The sequence below is a fragment of the Scyliorhinus torazame genome, chromosome 4, assembly GCF_047496885.1.
Source record: "Scyliorhinus torazame isolate Kashiwa2021f chromosome 4, sScyTor2.1, whole genome shotgun sequence".
Taxonomy (NCBI): Eukaryota; Metazoa; Chordata; class Chondrichthyes; order Carcharhiniformes; family Scyliorhinidae; genus Scyliorhinus; species Scyliorhinus torazame.
The window spans coordinates 268,026,328-268,051,897 of record NC_092710.1 but is presented as its reverse complement, the minus strand read 5'-3'; the positions used below and the strand labels follow the sequence as shown (position 1 = coordinate 268,051,897).

The following is a 25,570-nucleotide window of genomic DNA, read 5'->3' as shown; positions in this document are numbered from 1 at the left end:
TAAATATTCGGAAAACTGAAACCATTGCTTTTGCTCCCTGCTCCAAACTCTGCACCCCAACTGCCAACATTACCCTATCTCTGGCATCAGCCTGTAACGAGCCTGATTTTGATATATGCTTTTCACCTTATGTTTGTGACATCATTAAGATTGCCTATTTCCACTTCTATAACATAGCTTGACTTTCACCTGTTTCAGCTCACCTGCTGCTGAAACCCATTTCCAAGCTATGTTAAAACTAGACTTGACTATTCCAATGCACTCCCTTTTGGTTTCCAATGTCCTATCTTTTGTTCTTGGAAGTCCACCAAAACTCTGCTACCCATCTCTTAACTCTCAGCCAGCCCCATTCCCTCATCACCCGTGCTCATTGATTGACATTGGCTCCTGGCCAGGCAACATCTTGATTTTAAACTTCTCGACCTGGTTTTCAAATTCCTCCTTGACATCGTCCCTCCCCATCTCTAACCTCCTCCAGCCCCACATCTCTCCAAGATACCTACGCTCCTGTAATTCTGGTTTCCTAATTTCTCCAATTTTAATTGCTCCACCACTGGTGGCCATGCCATCAGTTGACTCGGCCCCAGATTCTGGAATACCCTCCATACATTTCTGCCTTTCTACCACATGTTCCTCCTTCAAGACACTGTTTAAAACCTACCTTTTTGGCCAAGCCTTTAGGCAGTTAATTTACCTCTGGTGGCTCTGTGCCATACTTTGTTTGATGTTTTAGAACACCGAGACATTTCATTATGTTAAAGGTGCTAGACAAGTTGGCATTGTAGACCTTTGGATCCCTTTATGCCAGCTGCTAATCTCTCCTCATACTCTTCGCCTCTCATTTCCTTTCTACGGTTCCTTCTGAACTTTCTGTACTTAGCCAGGTTCTTGTATATTATCTACCTGACATCTAACAAAAGCACCCTTTTTCTGCTTCACCTTACTCTCCATCATTTTCATCATCCACTGAACGCTATCTTTTGCGGCCTTACTTTCTCCCTGGTGAAAAATGCACCTTTACTAACACACAAACCATCTTCTCGTTAAAGGCAGTCCACTGAGAGTTTTAAAATCAAGATCTGTCAGTTTTGCCTGCCAATCTTTAATTCCAATTTTCCTGGGACACATCCATTTTCATCCCACTGAAATTGGTCCTCCCCAAATTCATTATTTTTCATCTGAATTCCTCCTTGCCCTGATTGTGTTCTTATGATCTCCATCCTTTTAAGTTCCCCCAGGGACACCTGATCAACTCCACTTAATTCTCATATTCTCATAAACTCACTCCAGAAACTCTCGCCCTTTCTGCCTGCTATTACAATCCTACTCTGTATTAGGGGTATTTCCTTGAATCAAACCCTAACAGCCTAGCCTCCTCCGTCCAGCTTCCTAATCTCCTTTATTATCCAATTCCCTCTTCAATTAAATTTATTTCATGTTCCCTCTTCCTTATTCAATGCCTCATCCACAACCAGAAACAATAAAAAAATTATATTTGAAGCATATTCAATCCAGCATAACCGCATTAGTACCATTTAATCTTCGAATGACCACCACTGCCAAAGATCCCTTTTCAAATCCTCAGTCTACCTTCCATTCTACTTAGAAACTGTCTGAACAAAAAAAATCACAAATAAAGTCCTATGCAGCTTTTTCTCTCTCATCATCCCACACCTCGCCCAACCACTGCATCAGAGCATGAATGACCACACCACCTTGTCTGACCCAAAGATGAGCTTCAACTCTAACATGAACTTCAACTTGTCTACAGCTGTTTGCATTCTGTCCTGCACATCCTCCTACTGTAGCTCTGACGTCAACTGCATTCGAACCCTCATCCTCCGATCCCGAAACTTTTGCCAAGCTCATTCAGCTGCACGACTTTTCTTTCAACCTGTTAAAGTCACACCTTACATTTATTTGGCAACTTCAAAATAATAAAACAGTCAAGGAGGGGCTGTTTAGCACAGGGCTAAATCGCTGGCTTTGAAAGCAGACCAAGGCAGGCCAGCAGCACGGTTCAATTCCCATAACAGCCTCCCCGAAAAGGCGCTGGAATGTGGCGACTAGGGGCTTTTCACAGTAACTTCATTTGAAGCCTACTTGTGACAATAAGCGATTTTCATTTTCATTTCATTTCAAAGGTACGTCACAGGTGTGTTATTAAACAAAATATGGACTAAACCACATAAGGAGCTAATAGGTTAGATGACCAAGCTTGCTCAAAAGGTAGGTTTTAAGGAGTATTTTATAGGAGACCAGAGAGATGAAGAGGTTGAGGGAGTGAGTTCCAGGGTTTAGGCCTTGACACTGAAGACACAAACACTTCTAAAATCAAGGTGCTCAAGAGGCCAGAATTCAAGATGTGTAGATATCGTAAAGGGTTATGGGGCTGGAGGAGAGATAGGCAGGGCTGTGGCCATGGAGGGATTTGAAAATAAATGATCATATTAAAATGGAGCCATTCCTTTGTGGAAAGAAGTAACAGTGGCAGGTTTGAAGAAGGCCAGGCGAATGAACTGTTATAAATATGAGCTAGCCTTCTCCCAGTGTCTGCATACGTCTCCTCACCCCACACAACCCAAAGATATGCAGGGTAGGTGGATTGGCCACACTATTGCCCCTTAATTGGAAAGAAATGTAAAAAAAGAATGAGCTAGGCTGGAAACCAGGGATAAAAGGTGAGTGGTCAATAGTTTAGTGGGAGTATGTTCAAGGGCGCAGGAAATGGGTCTGATGGTCAAGCTGAACTTGAAGAGGGCACGAGGGACGTTCGAGAAGTTAGAGAAAGATGCAAGTTAAGGGCAAGGGGGAATCCTTAGAGGAAGTTTAGTCCAGTGGGATGGGGAGGGGAAGGAAGCAACAGAGGCAGCTGATTGGGTGATCTCTACCTTAGCAGGAAATAAGTCATGGAGCTCCTCGCATTTTTTCTAGGTGGTGAGACTACACAATGGTTTGCAGTGCAGAAAAGATGGTGGGCGGGTTTGGGTGAAGGGGGTTATATCTTTGCATTTCAAGACCATCCTGCAATACTGAGTTGTTTTGGCAGACAAGAACATTTATGGTTTATATGGTGAATAGCTAAACCAGTTGCACACCATATTAATTTAAGCCTCCAACCCTTGGAATTAGCGGAGTGGAGAGTGGAGCTGCATTGGGAAAACGACCAGGGGGAGAGAGAGCAAGAGCTTTAATGGTGATGAAGACATCGAGGTGAAGGTGAAGGTGAGGTTGAGCAGATCAGTAGTTGCAGAAATGAGCTTAGTACCTACATTTTCAACAAAGCTTTCAGCCACCCCTCCCAATTCTCCTACGTTGACCCGTCCACCACTCCCCACCATCAGTCTACTGGCATTTTTCCACATAAAAAATGGCTGGATAAATTAAAGTTATATACAACATAATGCAAAACCATCTTTAGATTTGGAAAATATTTCCTAAGGCGCCAAAAGTATTCTTCTTAGCTAATGATTAAAAGTATTCTTCTTAGCAGGACCATTGTGAATAAGCAACTGTTGGTACAGACTTTAAAATCACTGAGCCAGAAAATTATATATAGTTATTTTCTTGCAAATATGTAGATACTATTCAACGATTTTCTTTTCATTGGTTTCTTCCAGATTCACTTCTATTCTCAGTTCACAAAATATTTGATTACTTTCAAATTATTTGACTTGTTTTCCCCATTTCCTATTACTCAAAATGCCATTGTGGCACATCATTCACATTTCAACTTCCGACATTTAATACAGGTTCTAGAGACTATGCAGCAGAAATAAAAACACCACGCTGCAGACAATACTGAATCTCCACTCCTGCAGCACCACCCACCAGCAGGAATAAGTACTGCAGCAATGAAAGTTTACAGTATCAGACACAAAGCAAGGTACTCACTAAAGGAAAGATAACCAGAGGAACCACCATGGGAAAATGTATCCTTCTGGTTTTACAGGGAGTCCTCCATGCCACTGAGCTTTTACCTCAGTCAGTAACCTTTTGGAATGATCTGTCAATTTAACCATTTGATGCTTGTATTTGAGAAACTTAGTTAAGCAGTCAAACCCCTGGTGTATTTATCACATGGATCATTTGCAGTTGCCATAAATTTATTTGCATAGACAAAGGATGGACTAAAATGGCAGATAATTCTAATTAGCAGAAGTAAAAAAAGTGAAGGTCAGGTGTCTTCCCTCAAGAGTTAATAGAGAACAAGGGACTATCATGCACCTTCTATGGACTACTTTAACATGCCCATATCTTCCAGGTGTAGTAATAATAATAATCTTTGTTCGTGTCACAAGTAGGCTTACATGAACACCGCAAAAAAGTTACTATGAAAATCCCCTCGTCGCCACACTAGATGACGGTGACAATAAAAACAGCAACTGAAAAGACAAATGCAATGCCATATTTACATCTAGCTTCTGTGGATCTTACTCTTTTTAAAATAAATTTAGAGTACCCAATTCATTTTTTCCAATTAAGGAGCAATTTAGCATGGCCAATCCACCAACCCTACACATCTTTGGGTTGTGGGGGCGAAACCCACGCAAACACAGGGAGAATGTACAAACTCCACATCGACAGTGATCCAGGGCTGGGATCAAACCTGGGACTTCGGTACCATGAGGCAGCAGTGCTAACCACTGTGCCACCCTTGTGGATCATGCTCTCTGTCTGATGTGAATATTTCAATTTGCTCAAGTTGAGAATTTGTTAAAACAGAAACAAACTGACATCAGGATAGGAGACACCCTAGAAATACCAAAAAAAATCAAATACAAGGCTCAATTTAAATGTCCTCTTGGTCAAAGTTTTTAAAATAGCTCATTCAAATCATCTTTTGCATGAAGTTTCAAATTCAATAACCATTTGAAATTCTGCTGTTCCTTTCACTTAAGTACCCAGAGCCCTGGCAAATTAATCGTCTAATTCACTTGGTTTCAAATGGTGCAAATGCAACCGAAATGATAATTCAGATCAACGTAACAAGATTATTTTTCTCCAATAAAAGTAGCACTGATAAAGTCTACTTACCCTTTGCACTGTAGTTTAACATATTTAATTCCTTCTTTTTCGATTTCAGTCCTGTCATAAAACCTGCTTGTGTTTGTTAAATCAACTAAGAGTCCCATGTTCACCTGAAAGAAAAACATATCATGTAAAAAAAAGTTTCATACAAATTATGTACAATTATAAACTTGTTAAAACTTTTCATCAACTCAATGTAGTTTCTGTCCCTTCTAACTGTCAAACTGTCTCTGCACCTTGAAATATTTCTGAAACAGGTTCCAGTGGTCGCACATTAGGTGGCTCCTGCTCAAAGTGGAATTGTTTTGAGTCTTTTCGCCCATTTCGGGAGGAGTTATGCAGGTGGAAAAAGTGTTCAAGTATAAGGGACTAAGAATTCTCCTTCAGTAGGGCATGTCCAGGGCCTACCAAATGAAGAGTGCAACAAGTAAGGGCAACAATCAGACCAGGAGATCTCTGCGACAGGGGAAAGCTGGTGGGAGCTCTGTGATGACGTTGCCCGCTCAGTGGTCAACAGGACAGTTGGCGGCTACGTTTGAGCAGCAGAGGGTGGCCGGGCCGATCCGGGCAGCCATAGAGTGGAGCAAAGGCTGGGGGCACAGCATGTATCGCTCCAGAAGGCGAAAAGAGTCTATGGCTGACCACAAGGTTCGGTTGGCTTCATTGAGGTGGAAATCGTGCCGGTGGCGGAGGGCCAGAAGAAGTTGAGAGAGAAGGTGGACAACTTGGAGAATCGCTCGAGGCAGAATCTTCAGATTGTGGGTCTGCCTGAGGGGATCGAGGGAACGCAGGCCACACAATATATGACAAGGATGTTCGAGAAGATGGTAGGGGAGGGGGTGGGTCTTTGACCGACCTCTTGAGATGGATCAAGCACACGTCACTAAGGATGATGCCAAAAGCAGATGGAGCCACCGAGTGCGATCGTGGTGCGGTTACACCGTTATTTGGATAATGAGAGGATTCTGCGTTGGGCAGAAACGAGAGTGCACTTGCGAAGGCCATGTGGTGCGTATTTATCAGGACTTGTGAGCGGAGTTGGCCAAGCGACAGGCCGGGTTTAATAGAGTCAAAGCGGCCCTATACAGGAAAGACGTGAAGCTCAGGGTGCTGTATCCTGCTCGTTTGTGGGTCACGTTCTGGAATCGGAAGTTTTATTTGGAAAAGCTGGAGGAGGTAAGTATTTATGAGCGACCATGGACTGGGACTTGTGAGAACATTGGACTTGCGAGATACCCATGAAGGAAGAGGTTGTTTGTTTGCTCTTTTTTCCCCCACAGTGTGTTTAATTGATTATTGGTGTATGTGTTCAATTAATTATGCTGTTTCTCTGCTCACCGCCCACGGTTGGGATTTGGGATTGGTGCTTTTGTGGTGGGGGGACAGGTGGTGGGTAGATGAGGATGGGGCAAGGGAGAGGATGGGATGGGGGGGGCCAGGGTGGGCAGTAGGTTGTCTATGGGTCGGAGAGGGGGGACGCTATGCGAGGGGGATGGTGGTTAGTTCAGGTGGGGACCACTGTGCTAGCAGGTAGGCTAGCTAACGGGTGGGGGAGAGGGGTAAGAGGGAGGGATGGTTTTTGAGGTGTCTTCCAATCTTTAATAACTACTTACATCGCCTTTCCTTGACTGTCGCTGAGTCAAACTTCTGGAATTCCCTCCCTAACAACTGTGGGCGCACCCAAATCACATGGACTGCAGCAGTTCAAGAAAGGATGGTCATCACCACCCTTTCAAGGGCAATTAGGGATGGGAAATAAATGCTGACCTAGCCAGTGATTCCCACATCGCATGAATGAATTGTTTAAAATTGGCATAGAGATACTAAGCCAAATGTACTGTGAACTTCAATGGTTATATATCAGGGTTTTGCAAAGTCAGGATCATGACTCATGCGGGAGGAGCACCCGTCTTTTACTTTGAGAATGGCAGCCAAGTTTGAAAATGCGAGCGGCTTCAGCAGAGGATTTTTAAAGCTAGATTGTGATACTAGCTGAAATAACGCTCTTTACTCTTGGTTATGGTGCCATCTCTGGTGCCTGCTTGTCCAAAATAAAATATTTATTGCAAACAAAAAGAGAGAAGGCGGCCGCTGCCGCCTTTTAAATGAAAATAAATTAGGCTGTGTGAACATTTTCAGAAAGAAGCTGCAACAGATAGCAGGACACGGGCCCTGCACGCATACTTGATGTTCAACACCCTCCAGGTCTGTGCTTTTGGTGCCAAATCACAGAGCAGTGTTGCCTTCATTTTCCAGCTGCTGGCAATCAAGACAAGTGGACTGTGAGGATGAATGGTTTTCTTAGAAGAGACTCAAATAGGCAGTTTACCTATTGGACAGGATCTCAACAGAATCTGCTCGATAGAGCTGCTCAGGAGAGTCCAGGGCAGGAAAGAGCAGTGCTAGTGTTCACTCTGCACACAGCCCCAGGAACGCTGGTTAACATCCTTCAATGAAGAAACAACGTGGGAACAAAGCAGTATAAAGATAATTTCATGAAGTATGGTTTTGTCCTTCATGACAACCACCATGTGCAAGATTGGATTTTTCGTTTCGGAACAGTGAAGATGGCACAAAGGAACTGGCTGAAGTCTGCACCGGATATGTGCATTGTCCTCTTCTCCGTTGCTCCTGATTCAAGTGAGATCGTGAGGACAAAGCAGGCCTTTTCTCATTAAAGGTAAACAAATGTGCCGTTTGTCGCAAAGTTTGGCCGGCATGGGTCTTAAAGATCGACCAGTTGGTAAACGTGGGTCCCTTGAAAAAAAGTTGAACAACACGGATATAGATCCCAATGATATTGGAGCACATCGCATGTTTACATAGCCCATTTTCAATTTCTGACCAGGGTATATAGCTCATCATGCTCAGGTGTTTAATTTCTTTTCCTTTTCAATCAGCATTTTGAAATCAGACCAGTCATCCACCTCTGATCTCTTTTTCTTTTCACTTTTAAAAAAAAATAATAATCTTTATTGTCACAAGCTTACATTATCGCTGCAATGATATTACCGTGAAAATCTCCAACTCGCCACATTCCGCCGCCTGTTCGGGTACATGGAGGGAAAATTCAGAATGTCCAATTCACCTAACAAGCACGTCTTTCAGGACTTGTAGGAGGAAACCAGAGCACCCAGAAGAATCCCACGCAGGCACGGGGAGAACATGCAGAGTTTGCACAAACAATGACCTAAGCCGGGAATCGAACCTGGGACCCTGGCGCTGTGATGCAACTGTGCTAACCACTGCGATGGTAATATTTCCTTCTCAGTTCGGTGGATACTCAAATTCTTCCATTTGCTTTCTTGTTCTGAGATCTCTGCTTGTTCCATCTCTGCAATCCTGAGATATTTATATTTGTTTTATTACTTTTAAAAGAGAAAATGCTTGCTTCTCTAAAATTCTCATCTTTAACATGTCACGGTCTAAATCGTCACACATCTTTTACTTTATTGGAATTTTTAGTTTCATCTTAATCTTTTCCATAAGAAGAAAATAATCTATACTTATATAAGCTCCAGGATACAATATTCTTTACACTGTCCCTGAAGTTTCACCATCACATAACCTATTTGATTTCTATATGCATCGCCTGAACCTTTCCAAGTGTACAGCCTTCTTTTTGTTGCTAAAGATGTTTGCCACCATCAAATCATTTTCTTGACAAAATTGTACCAGTCTTTCTCCTCTTTCATTTCTCAATCCAAGGCCATATTGACTGTTATATAGTGTTTTCTACTGTTTAAAGAAGCATCTTTCTATTTGATGTGTATAAATGTCTTGAACAGAAGTGCGCATGAGCATGTGACATCATCGGGAGCACAGGCTTTCAGTTTAGCTACGGGGAGCTTGCGTATAGGTGTGTTTAGTTGATGTCTGAAGCCAAACTGTAATATTACCTCAATCTTTTCTGAAGTAAAGAAGATTCAACTTTTACAACGCATTCGACAACCTATCTTCTAGCTAAGTTGCCACATTTTTCTGGCAACGAGTAGTTAGTTTGCAACATGGTTGGCAGCAATGGCTATGTTTGGGACTATCAGTGAGTTTGTGGAGGGACACAAGTACTGGACTGAGTGTGTGGAAAGGTTGGGACACTTCTTGCAAATGGAATTACAGGCGAGGTTAAAAAGCACTCAGTTCTTCTGAGTTTGTGTGGGGAGACTTACGAGCTAATGAGGAATTTTTAAATAAATTTAAAGTACCCTTCATTTTTTTTTTCCCCAATTAAGGGGTAATTTAGCATGGCCAATCCACCTACCCAGCACATCTTTGGGTTGTGGGGGTGAGAACCACGCAGATACAGGGAGAATGTGCAAACTCCACATGGACAGTGACCCAGGTCCTCGGTGCCGTGAGGCAGTGCCAATAGCAAGTCAAAGGCTGGACAGGGAATTGCACATTCAAACTCAAAGAAGCATCAGTCTGCTATGCATCACCTGGAACGCACAAAGCAAGAAGAGTAGTGCTCCTACAACATGCTCAATATGAGTGAGGTGAACACAGAGCCTATTTATGCTACAGTGGAAGTCGATGGACAGAAACCTGAAGATGGAGGTGGACACAGGAGCCCCTGCATCTGTCAGTGAGGAGACCTTCAGGAGGATTTGGGGCTCTAAGCAGGCCCCATCCCTTACTCAGGAAGGGATCAACCTTCGAACATACACTGGCGAGTCTATACCATTGAGAGGGTTTGAGATGCATTGTGCAGAACAGCCAAGAACCAAGAGCATAGCTCTTAGTGGTAAAAAGGCATGGGCCTAGTGTACTCAGGTGTGACTGGCTCAGGAAATTTCAGTTGAACTGGGTGAGATAAAGCATGCAACAGTGAGAGAGGATGTAATTCAAAAATATCCTGAGACTTTCAAAGATGAACTGGGTACATTGCACGGTACTACAGTTTAAGTTGGATCCACAGGCTATCCAACACAGACAACCGTCGGGTTTTTGGAGTGTCTTCCAATGGACAATATTTTGAAGGGTACTCCCCGTCTGGCAGCTTACTTGGATGATATCCTGATCACAGATAAAACTCAGGAGGAGCACATCAACAAGCGGAATCAAGTGGTCTGCGTCTGAAACGTGGCAAACGCATCTTCCTGAATATCAGAGTCGCAGAATCCCAGTGCTGGGTCTGTCCCCGATGAAGAAAAATATTTGAACTATTAAGAAAGCTCCAAATCCCAAGAATGTGTCCAAGCTCAAGTCATTTCTGGGTTTAGTGAACTATGAGAAGTTTCTGCCAGGCCTTTCAACAGTGTTGGTGCCTCTGTATTAGCTGTTGCTCCACAAAGAGGCCAATTGAAGTGAGGGCCAGCACAAGTTTTCAAGGACATGAAAGCGCTTCTACGATCAGCTAATCTGCTGGTTCACTTTGATCAGGACACAGAGCTCATTCTGTCATGCGATGCCTTGCCTTATGGTCAGTGGATTTGGATTTAATTTATTGTCACGTGCACCAAGGTACAGTGAAAAGTATTTTTCTGCAAGCAGCTCAACAGATCATTAAGTACGTGAAAAGAAAAGAAAAAGTACATAATAGGGCAACACAAGGTACACAATGTAACTACATAACACCAGCATCGGGTGAAGCATACAGGGTGTAGTGTTAATGAGGTCAGTCCATAAGAGGATCGTTTAGGAGTCTGGTAACAGCGAGGAAGAAGCTGTTTATGAGTTGTTCGTGTGTGTTCTCAGACTTTTGTATCTCTTGTCCGATGGAAGAAGTTGGAAGAGTGAGTAAGCAGGGTGGGAGGGATCTTTGATTATACTACCCGCTTTCCCCAGGCAGCGGAGGTGTAGAGAGAGTCAATGAATGGGAGGCAGGTTAAAAGTTGGTAAGAGTTAATGTGGACATGCCGAATTTCCTTAGTTTCCTGAGGACCTATAGGCGCTGTTGTGCTTTCCTGATGGTAGCGTTGACATGGGTGGACCAGGACAGATTTTTGGAGATGTGTACCCCTAGGAATTTGAAACTGCTAACCATCTCCACCTCGGCCCGTTGTTGCTGACAGGGGTGTGTACGATACTTTGCTTTTTGAAGCCAATGACCAGCTCATTAGTTTTGCTGGCATTGAGGGATAGATTGTTGTCGCTGCACCACCAGTGCTCTCTCATCTGATGGAGGATGGGGCAGAAAAAACTATTGGATTTGCACCACACACACGGACAACAGCTCAGAAGGTATATTTGCAGCTAGACAAGGAATGTCTAGTTATCATTTTCACTGCACCGAACCTCCAAAAGAACATTCTACCTAGGTGCACTCCCCCACCCTACCCCCGCAATCTAATCTGCATTTCCCTAGACAGTGAAGGGCAATTTAGCATGGCCAATTCACCTAACTTGCGCACCTGTCCAAAGATGTGCAGGTTAGGTGGACTGCCCATGATAAATTGCCCTTAGTGTCCAAAAAGGTTAGGTGGGGTTACTGGGATAGAACATACATTTTCTCTGGCTGCACAGTCTTTAATTCCATTCACAACTCCTCAAAAAATGAAGCAGTCCACGATATTCAGGCTTGGGCTGATAAGTGGAAAGTAACATTTGGACCACAGAGGTGCCTGGCAATTACGATATCCAACAAGAGAGAATCTAATTTGTGGCAAAAAAAGGGCGGCATGGTGACACAGTGGTTAGCACTGCTGCCTCACAGCTCCAGGGACCTGGGTTTCATTCCGGCCTTGGGTGACTGTGTGGAGTTTGCACGTTCTCCTCGTATCTGCGTGGGTTTCCTCCAGGTGCCCTGGTTTCCTCCCACAGTCCAAAGATGTGCAGCTGAGGTGGATTGGCCATGATCAATTGTCTCTTTGTGTCCAGAAGGTTAGAGGTTAGGTGGTGTTACTGGATTAAGAGGATAGGGTCGGGCCTTACCCTTTCAGTGTACCCTTTCAGAGGGTCGGTCTAGACTCAATGGGCTGAAGGCCTCCTACAGTGTAGTGATTCTAACAATTTCCATCGATGTTCAATGGGGTTATTATGAGTCTCCCACCCAAACATTTGCCAGGAACTCAACATAGATCTACTAGTAACTGTGGCCACAAGAACAAGTTAGAAATTGGGAATTTAGAACATACAGTGCAGAAGGAGGCCATTCGGCCCATCGAGTCTGCACCGACCCACTTAAGCCCTCACTTCCACCCTAAGCCCGCAACCCAATAAAGCCTCCTAATCTTTTTGGTCACTAAGGGCAATTTATTATGGCCAATCCACCTAACCTGCACGTCGTTTGACTGTGGGAGGATATCGAAGCACCCGGAGGAAGCCCACACAGACACGGGGAGAACGTGCAGACTCTGCAGACTGTGACCCAGCGGGGAAATCGAACCTGGGACCCTGGCACTGTGAAGCCAGTGCTATCCACTTGTGCTACCATGGAGGTGTGGGATTAATTGGGTTGCTCTTTCCAAGGGCCAGTGCAGACTCGATAGGCCGAATGGGCTCCTTCTGCACTGTAAGTTCTATGATTCTATGATCTTTGGACAGTGGGAAGAAACCGGAGCACCCGGAGGAAACCCACGCTGATAAGTGGAGAATGTGCAAACTCCACACAGATAGTCACACAAGGATGGAATTGAACTCGATCCATGGTGCTGTGAGGCAGAAGAGTTAACCACTGTGCCACCATGCCACCCTGTGTGTGCAGGATGGTTGTATTCTTTGGGGTTCTGGTGTGGTCATTCCACTCCCTGGTCGTTCGCAAGTCTTAGATGAAGTCCATGAGGCTCATTTAGCAAAGTCATACAAAGTCATTTGGTGGCTGTGGAAAGGAAGTTAATGTGAGGATTAGTTGCCCGCGGAGAATACATTAATATTAGTTGCTATTAAAGAAAAGGCGCTTGCTAAAGCATGCTGGGAATGCTTGACTATATTTTAACACTGCTTTTGAACGAAAATAAGTAGGTCAGGTAATGTAAACCTAATACTGCTTAGTATTTTGGACTTGGACTTATTATGATAACACATTGTCCTCCGAAGGATAACAAATGCTTACTGGAGTTGTTTCAAGTCAAGGGAAAGAGCATACGTACTACGTATTTCATCTTACGTACTTTCCGAGGTTTATTTAATATGAATCTATGGAATTCCCTGCCCAGCGAAGCAGTTGAGGCTCCTTCATTAAATGTTTTCAAGATAAAAAGATAGATAGTTTTTTGAAGAATAAAGGGTTATGGTGTTCGGGCAAGAAAGTGGAGCTGAGTCCACAAAAGATCAGCCATTGAATGGCGGAGCAGGCTCGAAGGGCCAGATGGCCTACTCCTGCTCCTAGTTCTTATGTTCTTATGAGGTATTTGAATTAAATGAGCTTATCACATCAGTATAATCTGCAGCATTCTACAGCAACATGTTCAATACATAATTTTAGCTACTTACCTTCAAACTCTTTAGGTAGTTTGAAAGCATACTTGGGTGGAATCGATTCTCCTCAGGAACTTGATCATCATACCTTGCTCCTAACATGGTCTTCAGAGGCAAAAACTTTCCTGTAAAATATTGGAGTTAAAGAAAGTTAATGAAGCAGACAAATAGATTTTATGGACACCATTCCACTTCAATATTTTTTAATATCAGATTTGATCATGATGGGGAAAAGGTATTTTGCTTCATAATTTCTTTTGTTTGTAGATTTTAGTTAATCCAAAACTCTACTGCCAGTATCCTACACCAAATTCTTCTTGCCCATCGTCTCTATCCTCACTGACTTTCAATGGTACCCAATCCACCCAAACACATCCCAAATTACTGGGCGGTATTCCCCGCCCCCCACCCCCCGCCGGGTGGGATAATCCCCAGGGTGCCGCGAAAATCGTGCCACGCCGCCCCGACCCCCGCACGCGATTCTCCACACCCCCCACCCCCGAAACCAGCGCCGCGCGAATCGCGCCGGGCCGCTGATTCTCCGGCCCGGATAGACCGAGCGGCCGCGCGTAAACGGCCTAGTCCCGCCGGCGCCGTCCACACCTGGTGGCTGCCGGCCGGTACTCGTCGCAAAGGCTTGGGGGGCAGCCTGTTTTGGGAGGGGGTGGGGCTCCGTTCCCGGGGGGGGGCCTCCGGAGTGGCCTGGTACGCGATCGGGACCAATCGATCGGCGGGGCCTCCTTTCTTCCGCCGGCGAGTCTGGATCCATCCGCCATGTTTGTGCGGGGCGGCCTGGGGGAGGACGGCCAGCGCACATGCACTAGTTGGCGCCGGCCCAACTGAGCATGCGTGGGACCCAAGGCGCCGTGTCTTTTACGCAACGCCAGGTCTCTGATGCCGCACCGAGACCCCGCCCCCGTAAATTGCGCGACGCCCCTGCTAGCCCCACGGAAGGGGGAGAATTGGGGTCTGGGAACGGGCGCTGACCCCGGAGTAAAACGCTCCGGTTTTTACTCCGGCGTCGGCACTTAAGACTCCCGTTGGGAGAATACCGCCCACTATTATTCAGGTTCAAATCCCTCTCAACCGCCATAACACCATGTAGCCTGACAACCACTGACCACAAACCCCCACCAAAATGCTTCACTACAATCTCTGCTCTCACGTCACAATTTACACCAGATTATTAAATGTACAATTATGAGAAACATCAAAGATTATGACAATTGTCATTCTTGTGGGTCATCATGGTGAAATTCCTTGGATATGATAAATCCCATGCAATTCTGCAATATATATTTTTTTGTTTTATGAATTTAGAGTACCCAATTCTGTTTAAGGGGGAATTTAGCGCGGCCAATCCACCTACCCTGCACATCTTTGGGTTGTGGGGGTGAGACCCACGTAAACATGGGGAGAATGTGCTAACTCCACATGGACAGTGACCCAGGGCCAGAATCGAACCCGGGTCCTCAGCGCCGTGAGGTAGCAGTGGTAACCACTGCACCACCATGCCACCCTGTAATTCTGCAATATAAAAGTCACATTTAATTCATTTATATTCTGGGCCATTTGCACAAAGTGTCTGGGCAGAAGGAGTTAGGGGGCAGGACAAGTGAGAAATGGGGCAGGGCCTTTGATTTACCTTCTTTTGAATTCCAAAAACAGAAACATCCTCTGAGGGAATCAGATAGATAGAAAGGACTGAAGACAGAGGGATGGACAGAAGCAGGTTGAAGAGTCCATGAGCCTCTCAGAAGCCACTCCAAGTGGGTGCAAAAGGTAATCGAGGGGCAAAAACAGAAAATACTAGACAATCTCAACAGGTCTGACATCATCCGTGGAGAGAGAAAGGGAGCTAACGTTTTGAGTCTGGCTAAATCTTTGTCAAAGCTGATAGAACTAAAAATGGGGAGAAGGTGGAGGAGAGTGTCCACAGTCTGAAGTTGCTGAACTTAATGTTAAGTCCATGAGGCTGTAGCGTACCTAATCGGAAGATACCGTGCTGTTCCTCCAGTTTGCACTGAACTTCACTGGAAAATTGCGGCAGGCCAAGGATGGACAAGTGGACATGAGAACAGGATGGTGAGTTGAAATGGCAAGCGACAGGAAGGTATCGGTCCTGATTGCGGGCAGACCAAGGTGTTCTGCAAAGCGGTCACCCAGTTTGCATCTAGTCTCTCTCAATGTAGAGTAGACCACATTGGGAGCAGCAAATGCAATCAACCAGATTGTGAAGGAGGTGCATGTGAAGTGCTGCCTCACTTTAAAAGTGTTTAGAGCCTAAGATGGTGAGCAGGGAGGAGATAAAGGGACAAGTGTTACACATTCAGTGATTGCATGGAAAGGTGCCGTGGAAAGGGAAGGGGAGGTGTTGGCAGTGATGGAGAAGTGGACCAGGGTAGCCCGGAGGGAATGGTCACTGCAAAATGCTAACAGGGGGAGTGAGGGGAAGATGTGTTTGGTGGTGGCATCATGCTGGAGTTGGCGGAACTGGCAGAGGATGATTTTTTGAACGCGGATGCTGGTGGGGTGCAAAGCGAGGACAATGGGAACCCGATACTGGTTCTGGGAGGGAGGGGAGGGGGTGAGAGCAGGGGTACGGGAGATGAGTCAGACTCGGTTCAGGGCCCTGTCAAACACAATGGGTGGGAAACTACGATTAAGGAAGAATGAAGACATGTAAGCAGCACCGTTTTGGAAAGTGGCATCGTCGGAACAGATGTGATGGAAGTGAAGGAACTGGGAGAATGGGATGGATTCCTTACAGGATGTGGGTTGTGACGAGCTGTCGTCAAGTTAGCTGTGGGAGTCACTGGGTTTGTAATGGATATTAGTGGACAGTCCATCCCCAGAAATTGGAAGCGAAAAGTCAAGGAAGGGAAGGGAAGTGTCGGAGATGGACCATGTGAAGGTGATAAAGGGGTGGAAATTGGAAGCAAAATTAATAAATTGTAACGGATCCAGACAGGAACATGAAGCAGCACCGAAGCAGACGTCGATGTACCTATAGGACTTGTGGAATGGGGCTAGAGTAGGACTGGAACAAGGAGTGTTCCACATACCCCATAAAGAGAGAGGCAAAACTGGGACCATAGCTACACCTTTGATTTGGACAAAATGAGATATGTTAAAAGAAGAAATTTTCAGTGAGAGGACAAGTTCAGCCAGACGGAGGAGTGTGTTGGTGGATGGGGATTGTTCAGGTCTCTGTTCAAGGAAGAAGCGGAGAGCCCTCAGACCATCCTCATGGGGAATGGAAGTCTAGAGGGATTGGATATCCATGGTAAAGGGGGGGCGATTACGGCTGGGGAACTGGACATTATGATGGCGGGCATCACAGGAATCACAAATGCAGGTTGAAAGGGGCTGGACAAGCAGAGAGTATGGAGTCAAGATAGGAAGAAATGAGTTCAGTGGGGCAGAGACAGCTGACACGATGGGCCTACTGAGGCAGTCCGTGTGGATTTGGGGGAGGAAGTAGAAGCGGGCTGTCTGGAGTTTGGAGATTATGAGGTTGGAAGCTGTGGGGAGAAGATCTCCAGAGGAGATGAGGTCAGTGACAATCCTGGAAACAATGGCTTGATGCTCAGTGGTGGGGTCATGGTCCAGGGTGAGGTAGGAGGAAGATTCTGAGAGTTGGCGTTCAGCCTTTGTGAGGTAGAGGTCAGTACACCAGACAACAACAGCTCCGCCCCTGTCAACGGGTTTGATGACAGCCAGAGTTAAACCTGAGAGAGTGGAGTGCAGTGGGTGAGAGGAGCAGAGAAATTGAGACGGTCAATGTCACACCGACATTTCTAAATTAAAAGATCAAGGGCTGGAGGGAGGGGCCCCAAGTGGAGGAAAAATGTGGACACGGGTAAAAGGATCTGTTGAACGGGAGAACTCCCAACCTCTGACTTAGAAACATAGAAAATAGGTGCAGGAGTTGGCCATTCGGCCCTTCGAGCCTGCACCACCATTCAATATGGTCATGGCTGATCATGCAAATTCAGTATCCCACTCCCGCTTTCTCTCCACATCCCTTGATCCCTTTAGCTGCAAGGGCCATGTCCAGCTCCTTCTTGAATATTTCCAACGAACTGGCCCCAACAGCTTTCTGTGGTAGAGAATTCCCCAAGTTCGCAACTCTGAGAGAAGAAGTTCTTCCTCATCTCAGTCCTTAATGGCTTCCCCTTATTCTTAGGCTGTGATCCCTAGTTCTGTATGTCCCCAACATCAGGAACATTCTTCCCGCATCTAGCTTGTCCAGTCCCATCAGGATTTTGTATGTTTCTATGAGATCCCCGCTCATTCTTCTAAATGCCAGTGAGTACAAGCCTAGTCAATCCAGTCTTGCTCTACAGCAACAATAGTTATATTGCTGTATGGTATATTTATATATATTATATTTATTGTAATTTAAGGGTCGAATGGCCTACCCCTGCACCTATTTTCTATGTTTCTAAGTCAGAGTTTGAGAATACAGACACCCCAAAGCCTGTCCACTATCTACTAAGCACAAGTCAGTGATGGAATACTCTCCACTTGCCAAAATGAGTGCAGCTCTAACACTCCAAAAGCTTGACCTCGTCCAGAACAAAGCAGTGCACTTGATTGGCACGCTATCCACCACCTTAGGCATCGACTCCCCCAACCAGTGACACATAATGACAGCAACCTACATCTACAGGAGGCACTGCAGCAATTCATCAAGGCTCCTTCGATAGCACTTAATAATCCTGCAACTGCGACCATTTAGAAAAAGGGTAAATGGCAATTCCACCACCTCCGTGATGAAAAAAATGAAATGAAATGAAAATCGCTTATTGTCACAAGTAGGCTTCAAATGAAGTTACTGTGTAAAGCCCCTAGTCGCCACATTCCGGCACCTGTTCGGAGAGGCTGGTACGGGAATTGAACCGTGCTGCTAACCTGCCTTGTGCTGCTTTAAAAGCCAGCTCTTTAGCCCTGTGCTAAACCAGCCCCTGCAAGCCACACACCATCCTGAATTGGAACTATATTGCTTTACTGCACTGTTGCTGGGTCAAAATTCTGGAACTCCCTAACAGCACTGAGCGTTCCTACAACACTGACTGTAGAGGTTCAAAAAGGCCACCACTTTCTCAAAAGTAATTAGAAATGGCAATAAATGCTGGCTTCAACAGCAACGCCCACATCCCACAAACAAAATAACATTTGTACAGGGCCTTAGTGAAACCCTTCCAGCCCCCCCACCCCACCCCCAATGTTCGATGGCAACCAATTCTCGAAAATGCACAATAAACAGTCTCCATAAAGTGTAGAACCACTCCTTCCCCCTCAGCTCACATTTCACCTTCTCGAGCGTCAGAAATTCAAGTAGATCCCCCCTTCAAGCCGAGGCACAGGGCGGAGAAGTTGACCTCCACCACAACAGGACTCACCTCCGGGCAATCAGCGAAGCAAAAGCCAAAACATCTGCTCCCCGCCCCCTCCTGCAGCTCAGGCCAGTCCGACACCCCGACAAAGTTCTTAAGAGGCCCTGGTTCCAAGTTCACACGCACTAACACCGAGATGACACTGAAAACCTCCTTACAATACTTTTCCAGCTTCGAACAGGACCAAAACATGGTTTGCGGGGCTGCTGCCACAAAGCTCACATACGTCCTCCACGCCCTCAAAGAGTCGGCTCATCCTCGCCTCGTCAGGTGCGCCCGTCAGCTGTATCAGCCCCAACCTCTCGCATCCCACTTTGCTTTGATCTCCTCTATGAACACCCCGTCCTTCCCCAAAATCCTCCGGAGGTCGCCGGCACCACCCCCTTCCGTCAATACCTCTTCCAACAATGAGGGGGTCGGCGCTATTGGGAAGCTCTGAACCTTCTTCCTAGCAATGTCTCAGAGCTGCAGATAACGGTGCCCTTCCCCTTGCACCAGTCCATGTCGCTCCCCCAACTCTTCCAACCTCACACAAGGTCTCCCCAGGAACAGTTCTGTTAGTACCCTAACTCCCCCTCTCCTCCCATCTCCAAAGCATCCGGTCCACACACCGCCACACACACCGCCACACACACAATTTTCCCCTCCAATCCCGCACCTGGATAATTTCCCTCGCCACCGCCTCCCTCCGAAGTTGGCCTGCCAGCCTTCTCCCCATACTCATAATCGCTCCCCTTGCCCACCTCAGTTGGCGTACCATCAAAGCTAGACTGTAGCTGCCTCCTTCTGTCCAGAAATGCCGGATCTGCATCCCCTGCAAACCTCCTGCCACCTCTAACATCTGATACATCAGCCTTTGATGCTCTTCCCTCTCCTCGTTATCCACATTGGCCTTAAACGATATCACCTCCTCCCTCACTACCGCTTTCAGGGCCTTCCATACCACCACTTGCAATACTTCCCCTGTACAGTTAAAGACCACATATTCCTCAATCATTCTCCCGATCTTCTCACAAAGTCTTCGATCCCCAGCAACCCCACACCCATTCTCCACCCCAGTCTCTGTGCTACCCCCTTCTCCAGGACCATGTCCACCCAATGCAGCGCATGATCCGAGATCACTATTGCCGAATACTCAGATCCCCTAACCCAGCCAACAGCGCCTTCCCTGCTACAAAGAGGTCTATCCTCAAATAAACCTTATGAACGGAGGAGGGAAACGAATGCTCCCGCTCCCTCAGGTGCAAGGACCTCCACAGGTCCACCCCTCCCATTTCCCTGATAACCCCAGTCAGCGCCTTCGCCCACCCCCTGCCCCACCCCCGCCCGGGGATTCCTCCATTTTGTAGCTGCTGGCAAGCAAACCACAGGACTTCGAAGAGCTAAAGATGGGTAATTTTGTAATATGGAAGAGAGAGCCAGAGACACAAAAATGACAGGATCTCGCAACTAAATCTGGAGAGAGTTGCTTAGGAGAGTCCATGGCAAGGCAAAGCAGTGCTGGTGAGCTGTATTCAGAGCTCCATGGCCTCTGGTGAACAACCTATTAAGAAGAATCTGAAATTGGGAACAAAGCAGTATAACAATGATTCCTTGAGTTATAGAAACATAGAAAATAGGAGGAGGCCAGTCAGATTTGTTAATTTTGCTGATGCAAAGCCCCTGTGTGTTATATGCAGAGAGGTACTGGCAAATGAGATTTGGATGCTAACTATATATCTTACTTTGCAGAATTCTTTACAATTCTAAACTGAACCTCAAATTGCAAGGGACTGCTTTCAGCACTGTGACAAAATAAATGCATTCCAAACGTCAATGCGAGTACAAAGCCAAAATTGCTATGTTTACCACACTGCTACGACACATCGAAGAAAACAATGTAAGGAAACTATCAATAGACTGGCAAGCTTTATTCAGTCGAATCAGTTTTTGTTTCTATTTTTCAAAGGAGAAGTTTCAGACTTAAAAACATGCACAAGTCCATGAGCCTGTCAGCATTCCGGAGAAGCGTCACCGAAGAGTATCCAATGCAGAGTAAAATAAGCATTTTGTTGCTATTGCCCCTCAACGATCTGCATGTGAGGGGCTAGAATTTCCGTCCTCACAAAGATGAATACAACGTAAAGGAACCATCATGCACATTGCCCTCTTCGCACGAGGACCAGGCAGGCTCACCTGTTCCCTCAAAGGCAAGTGAAAATGGTGTGTCGCGAAGGTCAGCCGGATGGTAAAAGTGGGTCATGGAAATAAAGTTTGAAAAACACTGGTATATGTCATGTATCACTATTACAGTAGCAAGGAAAGAGCTGTAGCCACAATAACAAACACTTGTTCTATGAGACTTCTTAAAAAACATATTTAGGGGCCAAATGAGACATTGATGATAAGCCCTTAATAAAAATAGTATTTGTGAATTGTGCAAATAATTAATTTTTATATATTATCAATTTTATACTTTTTGTTTTACAGAAAAAACAGCCAGTTAAAGCACAACACTACAGAACAAACATTTCTGAAGACATAAGAACAGAGAAAGGTAGGATAAACTAAGCACAACACTACAGAACAAACATTTCTGAAGACATAAGAATAGAGAAAGACGGGATAAATTAAGAAAGAGTGCCTCTATTTAAAGACTGGATCAACCAGAAAATGGGGAAGAGGATAGGGCCACATAAGCATGATAGGATATTGTACACCTTTACGCATAGTGAGATCACGACTTGCAATATGGCCCATGGGAAACCTTGTAGGAGCAGGTCAGACAAAACAGAGCCCATAAATTTGAGAGGCGTCCCACACTTTATAGAATGTATCAGACTTCAAACGGATTACAGATGTCAAGAATTCCATCAGGGTACATTTCATGATTATGTTTCACCAGTTTTGAATTGAAGGATGCCGGTCATTAATCCAAGAGAAGAGGATATTTTTACGAGCCACAACGGTCAGGATTTTTTCATAAAACGTCAACAGTTCTCCTATCTGGAGTGCAATGCAAGCAATGCAGTATCTTAAACTGAGTCTCCTTCGTTCTATTACATACAGAAATGTTACTGGCATAATTCTATACACTACCCCATGTCTCTGCATGGGTCTCACCCCCACAACCCAAAAAGATGAGCAAGGTAGGTGAACACACTAAATTGCCCCTTAATTGGAAAAGAAAATTGGGGACTCTAAATTTATTTTTAAAAATCTACCTCATGTCCCCTCGTCAATATTAGCTGTCAGGTTTTTCCAAGGCCTCAAAGCATCCACTGTACTAACACAGGACCTAGAACACAAGTTATAAAACTTACTAATTAACGGTTTAGGCTCTGTTGAAATTAGGATTTTTTGTTCCCACAGGGGAAATGGAAGAGTCAAGAAGCAAAGTTGTCTTGTTAACGATAAAGTCTCCAAGTTGCTGTTACTTAATAAAAGCAGTGTCCCAGATTATCAAATTGTTAGCATTACTACTCTAAAGGTGACAAGGAAGCACCACTGGATAGGCCTCCCAACCTCCAAATGCCTCTATATCTCCAAGTATCGAATTCATGGTCCACAAGACCTGGTGGGAAGTCCGGGCTGCCCTGGATAGGAGAAACAGCAGTTTAGATCTCCCTTCTAATTTGCAGATCATCCTCCATCCGCCAAGAGTATTAATAATAGGATTATCGCACTTAGCAAAACCTGCCTTAAAGTCCACATAAAATAATAAGACCTGCAAAGGGAAAGCCGACTAGACTGCTTCAATAACGAGCCAAATGGAAGTAGGGTTCTTCCTAACCCAGATGTCGCAGACCATGAAAGAATTGGTTGAAGCCAGCTCTGCGAAGTCCATGAAGACTTTAGCAACAAATTCCGGGGAGTGATTTGGAGGATCAGTCATTCATTAAGACAGATTCTCTGCCCCATAATATTCACATACCACCGCCCCCCCCTTATCCTTCACAGAATTCTCCACCTTAAAAAGGGAACATTTTTATTGACCAAAGTTGCACGGGCGGCATGGTAGCAGAGTGGTTAGCACTCCTGCTTCACAGCACCAGGAACCCGGGTTCAATTCCCAGCTTGGATCAGTGCGTTCTCCCAGTGTCTGCATGGGTTTCTTCCGGGTGCTCCGGTTTCCTCCCACAAAAGCCCCGAAAGACATGCTTGTTAGGTGCATTGGACATTCTGACTTCTCCCTCAGTGTATCTGAACAGGCGCCGAGTGTGGCGACTAGGGGATTTTCACAGCAACTTCATTGCGGTGTTGATGTAAGCCTACTTGTGACACTAATAAAGATGATTAGATTATTATTACTCCAATGCTACTAGTCGAGAACGAGGCAAAAAGAAACTTGCCCCGCTCATTCCTGCTTTAACTTTAAGTGCTCGTTGTCCTCCAAATGAGTCTCCTATAACAAGGCGCCACTTTCACCTTCTGAAGAAAATAGAATCTCTGTCCCTTTGATAGGATGATGAATTCCCTGTACATTCCTGGAACATAGTTTAAAATCAGCTGCAACCAATGCACAACCCACAAGAAAAATAGGATGGGATTTCCGTGCCACATTCGGGCGTGCACCAAAACACACCTTTCCCATCTCAAACTGCACCAGGGACAACAGAACATCTCCAAAACACTATTTTCTCAGATAGGAGACCTGTCTGTACCATTAATTCAGTCAGCATACAAACCCCAACAAAACAAAAATATTAGGACCACAATAGTTCGAAGGCGACATTCCTCAACACAAGGGAGGACCCATAAAGCTAACCTACAGCATAATCCTCAATAGAAAGGAGAAGGAAAGAGTAAACAAAGATATGGGGGCTTCCGGTGGTAGCTATGAGGGAGTAAGTCGCACGTTTGGTGCCTCCCGCTCTGGTCAGACTTTTGGACATTTTCCCCTGACTTTTTTGCGCTTTTGAGCGCTGGATTGGAAAGTAATAGCACTCAGGCACTGAATCCATACAGAGGTGTATGGAACTAAGAAGTAGGAAGGATCGCAAACAGCTGAAGAAGTGGACAAGCAAGGGGGAGGCTACGAGTGAAACCAATATGGCCGCTGTCCAGACCCGGGCACCACCAGCTCAGCCGACAATGGAGCACCTGTTGAAGGTTATGCAGGAGAGCTTCCTAGCACTGAAACATGATCATTTGGAACCGCACCAGAATTCGTTTGACCGAAATGGAGAAAAAGCTGGATGCCCAGGCTGAGAAGATCCAAGAGCTGGAGAAGACGGTGGAGGAGCAGGTGGACTTTCAAACGGTGGCAGACGTGGAAATTCGAAGGTTGAGAGACCAACAAAAAATGCTCCTGGAAAAGCTGGAGAACAGGTCTCGCCGGCAGAATTTAAGAATCGTTGGCCTCCCGGAGGGGGCCGAGGGGCTGGATGCTATGTTCCAGAAGCTGCTGGGGAACGAGCTGTTCCCTCGCCCGCCGGAGGTGGACAGGGCACATAAGAGCACAGGTGAGGCAGCCGCGGCGACGGGGTCCCTCATGAGTGATGGTGGTCCGGTTCCACAGGTACCTGGACGAGGAGTGGGTTCTGCAATGGGCCAAGAGCACATGGAGCTGTAACTGGGACAATAGCGCCCTGCGCGTTTACCAAGACCTGAGCGCAGAGGTGGCCAGAAGGAGAGCAGGCTACAGGCAAGTTAAAGAGATTTTATATAAGCAGGTGAAATTTGGGCTGCTCTATCCGGCGCGACTGTGGATTACGCACGAGGGCCAGCGAAAAGTCATTGGCAAATAGGGTTAAGGAAAATCCCAAGGCTCTTTACACGTACATAAAAAGCAAGAGGGTAGCCAGGGAAAGGGTTGGCCCACTGAAGGATAGGCAAGGGAATCTATGTGTGGAGCCAGAGGAAATGGGCGAGGTACTAAATGAATACTTTGCGTCAGTATTCACCAAAGAGAAGAAATTGGTAGATGTTGAGTCTGGAGAAGGGTGTGTAGATAGCCTGGGTCACATTCAGATCCAAAAAGACGAGGTGTTGGGTGTCTTAAAAAATATTAAGGTAGATAAGTCCCCAGGGCCTGATGGGATCTACCCCAGAATACTGAAGGAGGCTGGAGAGGAAATTGCTGAGGCCTTGACAGAAATCTTTGGATCCTCACTGTCTTCAGGTGATGTCCCGGAGGACTGGAGAATAGCCAATGTTGTTCCTCTGTTTAAGAAGGGTAGCAAGGATAATCCATGGAACTACAGGCCGGTGAGCCTTACTTCAGTGGTAGGGAAATTACTGGAGAGAATTCTTCGAGACAGGATCTACTCCCATTTGGAAGCAAATGGACGTATTAGTGAGAGGCAGCATGGTTTTGTGAAGGGAAGGTCGTGTCTCACTAACTTGATAGAGTTTTTCGAGGAGGTCACTAAGATGATTGATGCAGGTAGGGCAGTGGATGTTGTCTATATGGACTTCAGTAAGGCCTTTGACAAGGTCCCTCATGGTAGACTAGTACAAAAGGCGAAGTCACACGGGATCAGGGGTGAGCTGGCAAGGTGGATACAGAACTGGCTAGGTCATAGAAGGCAGAGAGTAGCAATGGAAGGATGCTTTTCTAATCGGAGGGCTGTGACCAGTGGTGTTCCACAGGGATCAGTGCTGGGACCTTTGCTGATTGTAGTATATATAAATGATTTGGAGGAAAATGTAACTGGTCTGATTAGTAAGTTTGCAGATGACACAAAGGTTGGTGGAATTGCGGATAGCGATGAGGACTGTCAGAGGATACAGCAGGATTTAGATTGTTTGGAGACTTGGGCGGAGAGATGGCAGGTGGAGTTTAATCCGGACAAATG

At 45.8% G+C, this 25,570-nt stretch overlaps 1 protein-coding gene across 3 annotated transcripts in view; it reads right to left on the bottom strand.

The window, feature by feature from the left end:
• rngtt (RNA guanylyltransferase and 5'-phosphatase) overlaps positions 1-25,570 on the bottom strand; it is a 520,247-nt gene that overhangs the window by 476,295 nt on the left and 18,382 nt on the right. For 2 of the 3 annotated variants that reach the window (XM_072499776.1, XM_072499775.1), the window contains exons 2-3: positions 13,405-13,514; positions 5,038-5,141 (exon numbers count right to left, since the gene is read on the bottom strand). In XM_072499776.1, the coding sequence (XP_072355877.1) occupies positions 5,038-5,141; positions 13,405-13,514 (214 nt within the window). Of the gene's footprint in view, positions 1-5,037; positions 5,142-13,404; positions 13,518-25,570 lie in introns of those variants that run through there. The other variant, XM_072499777.1, reaches the window with a different exon arrangement.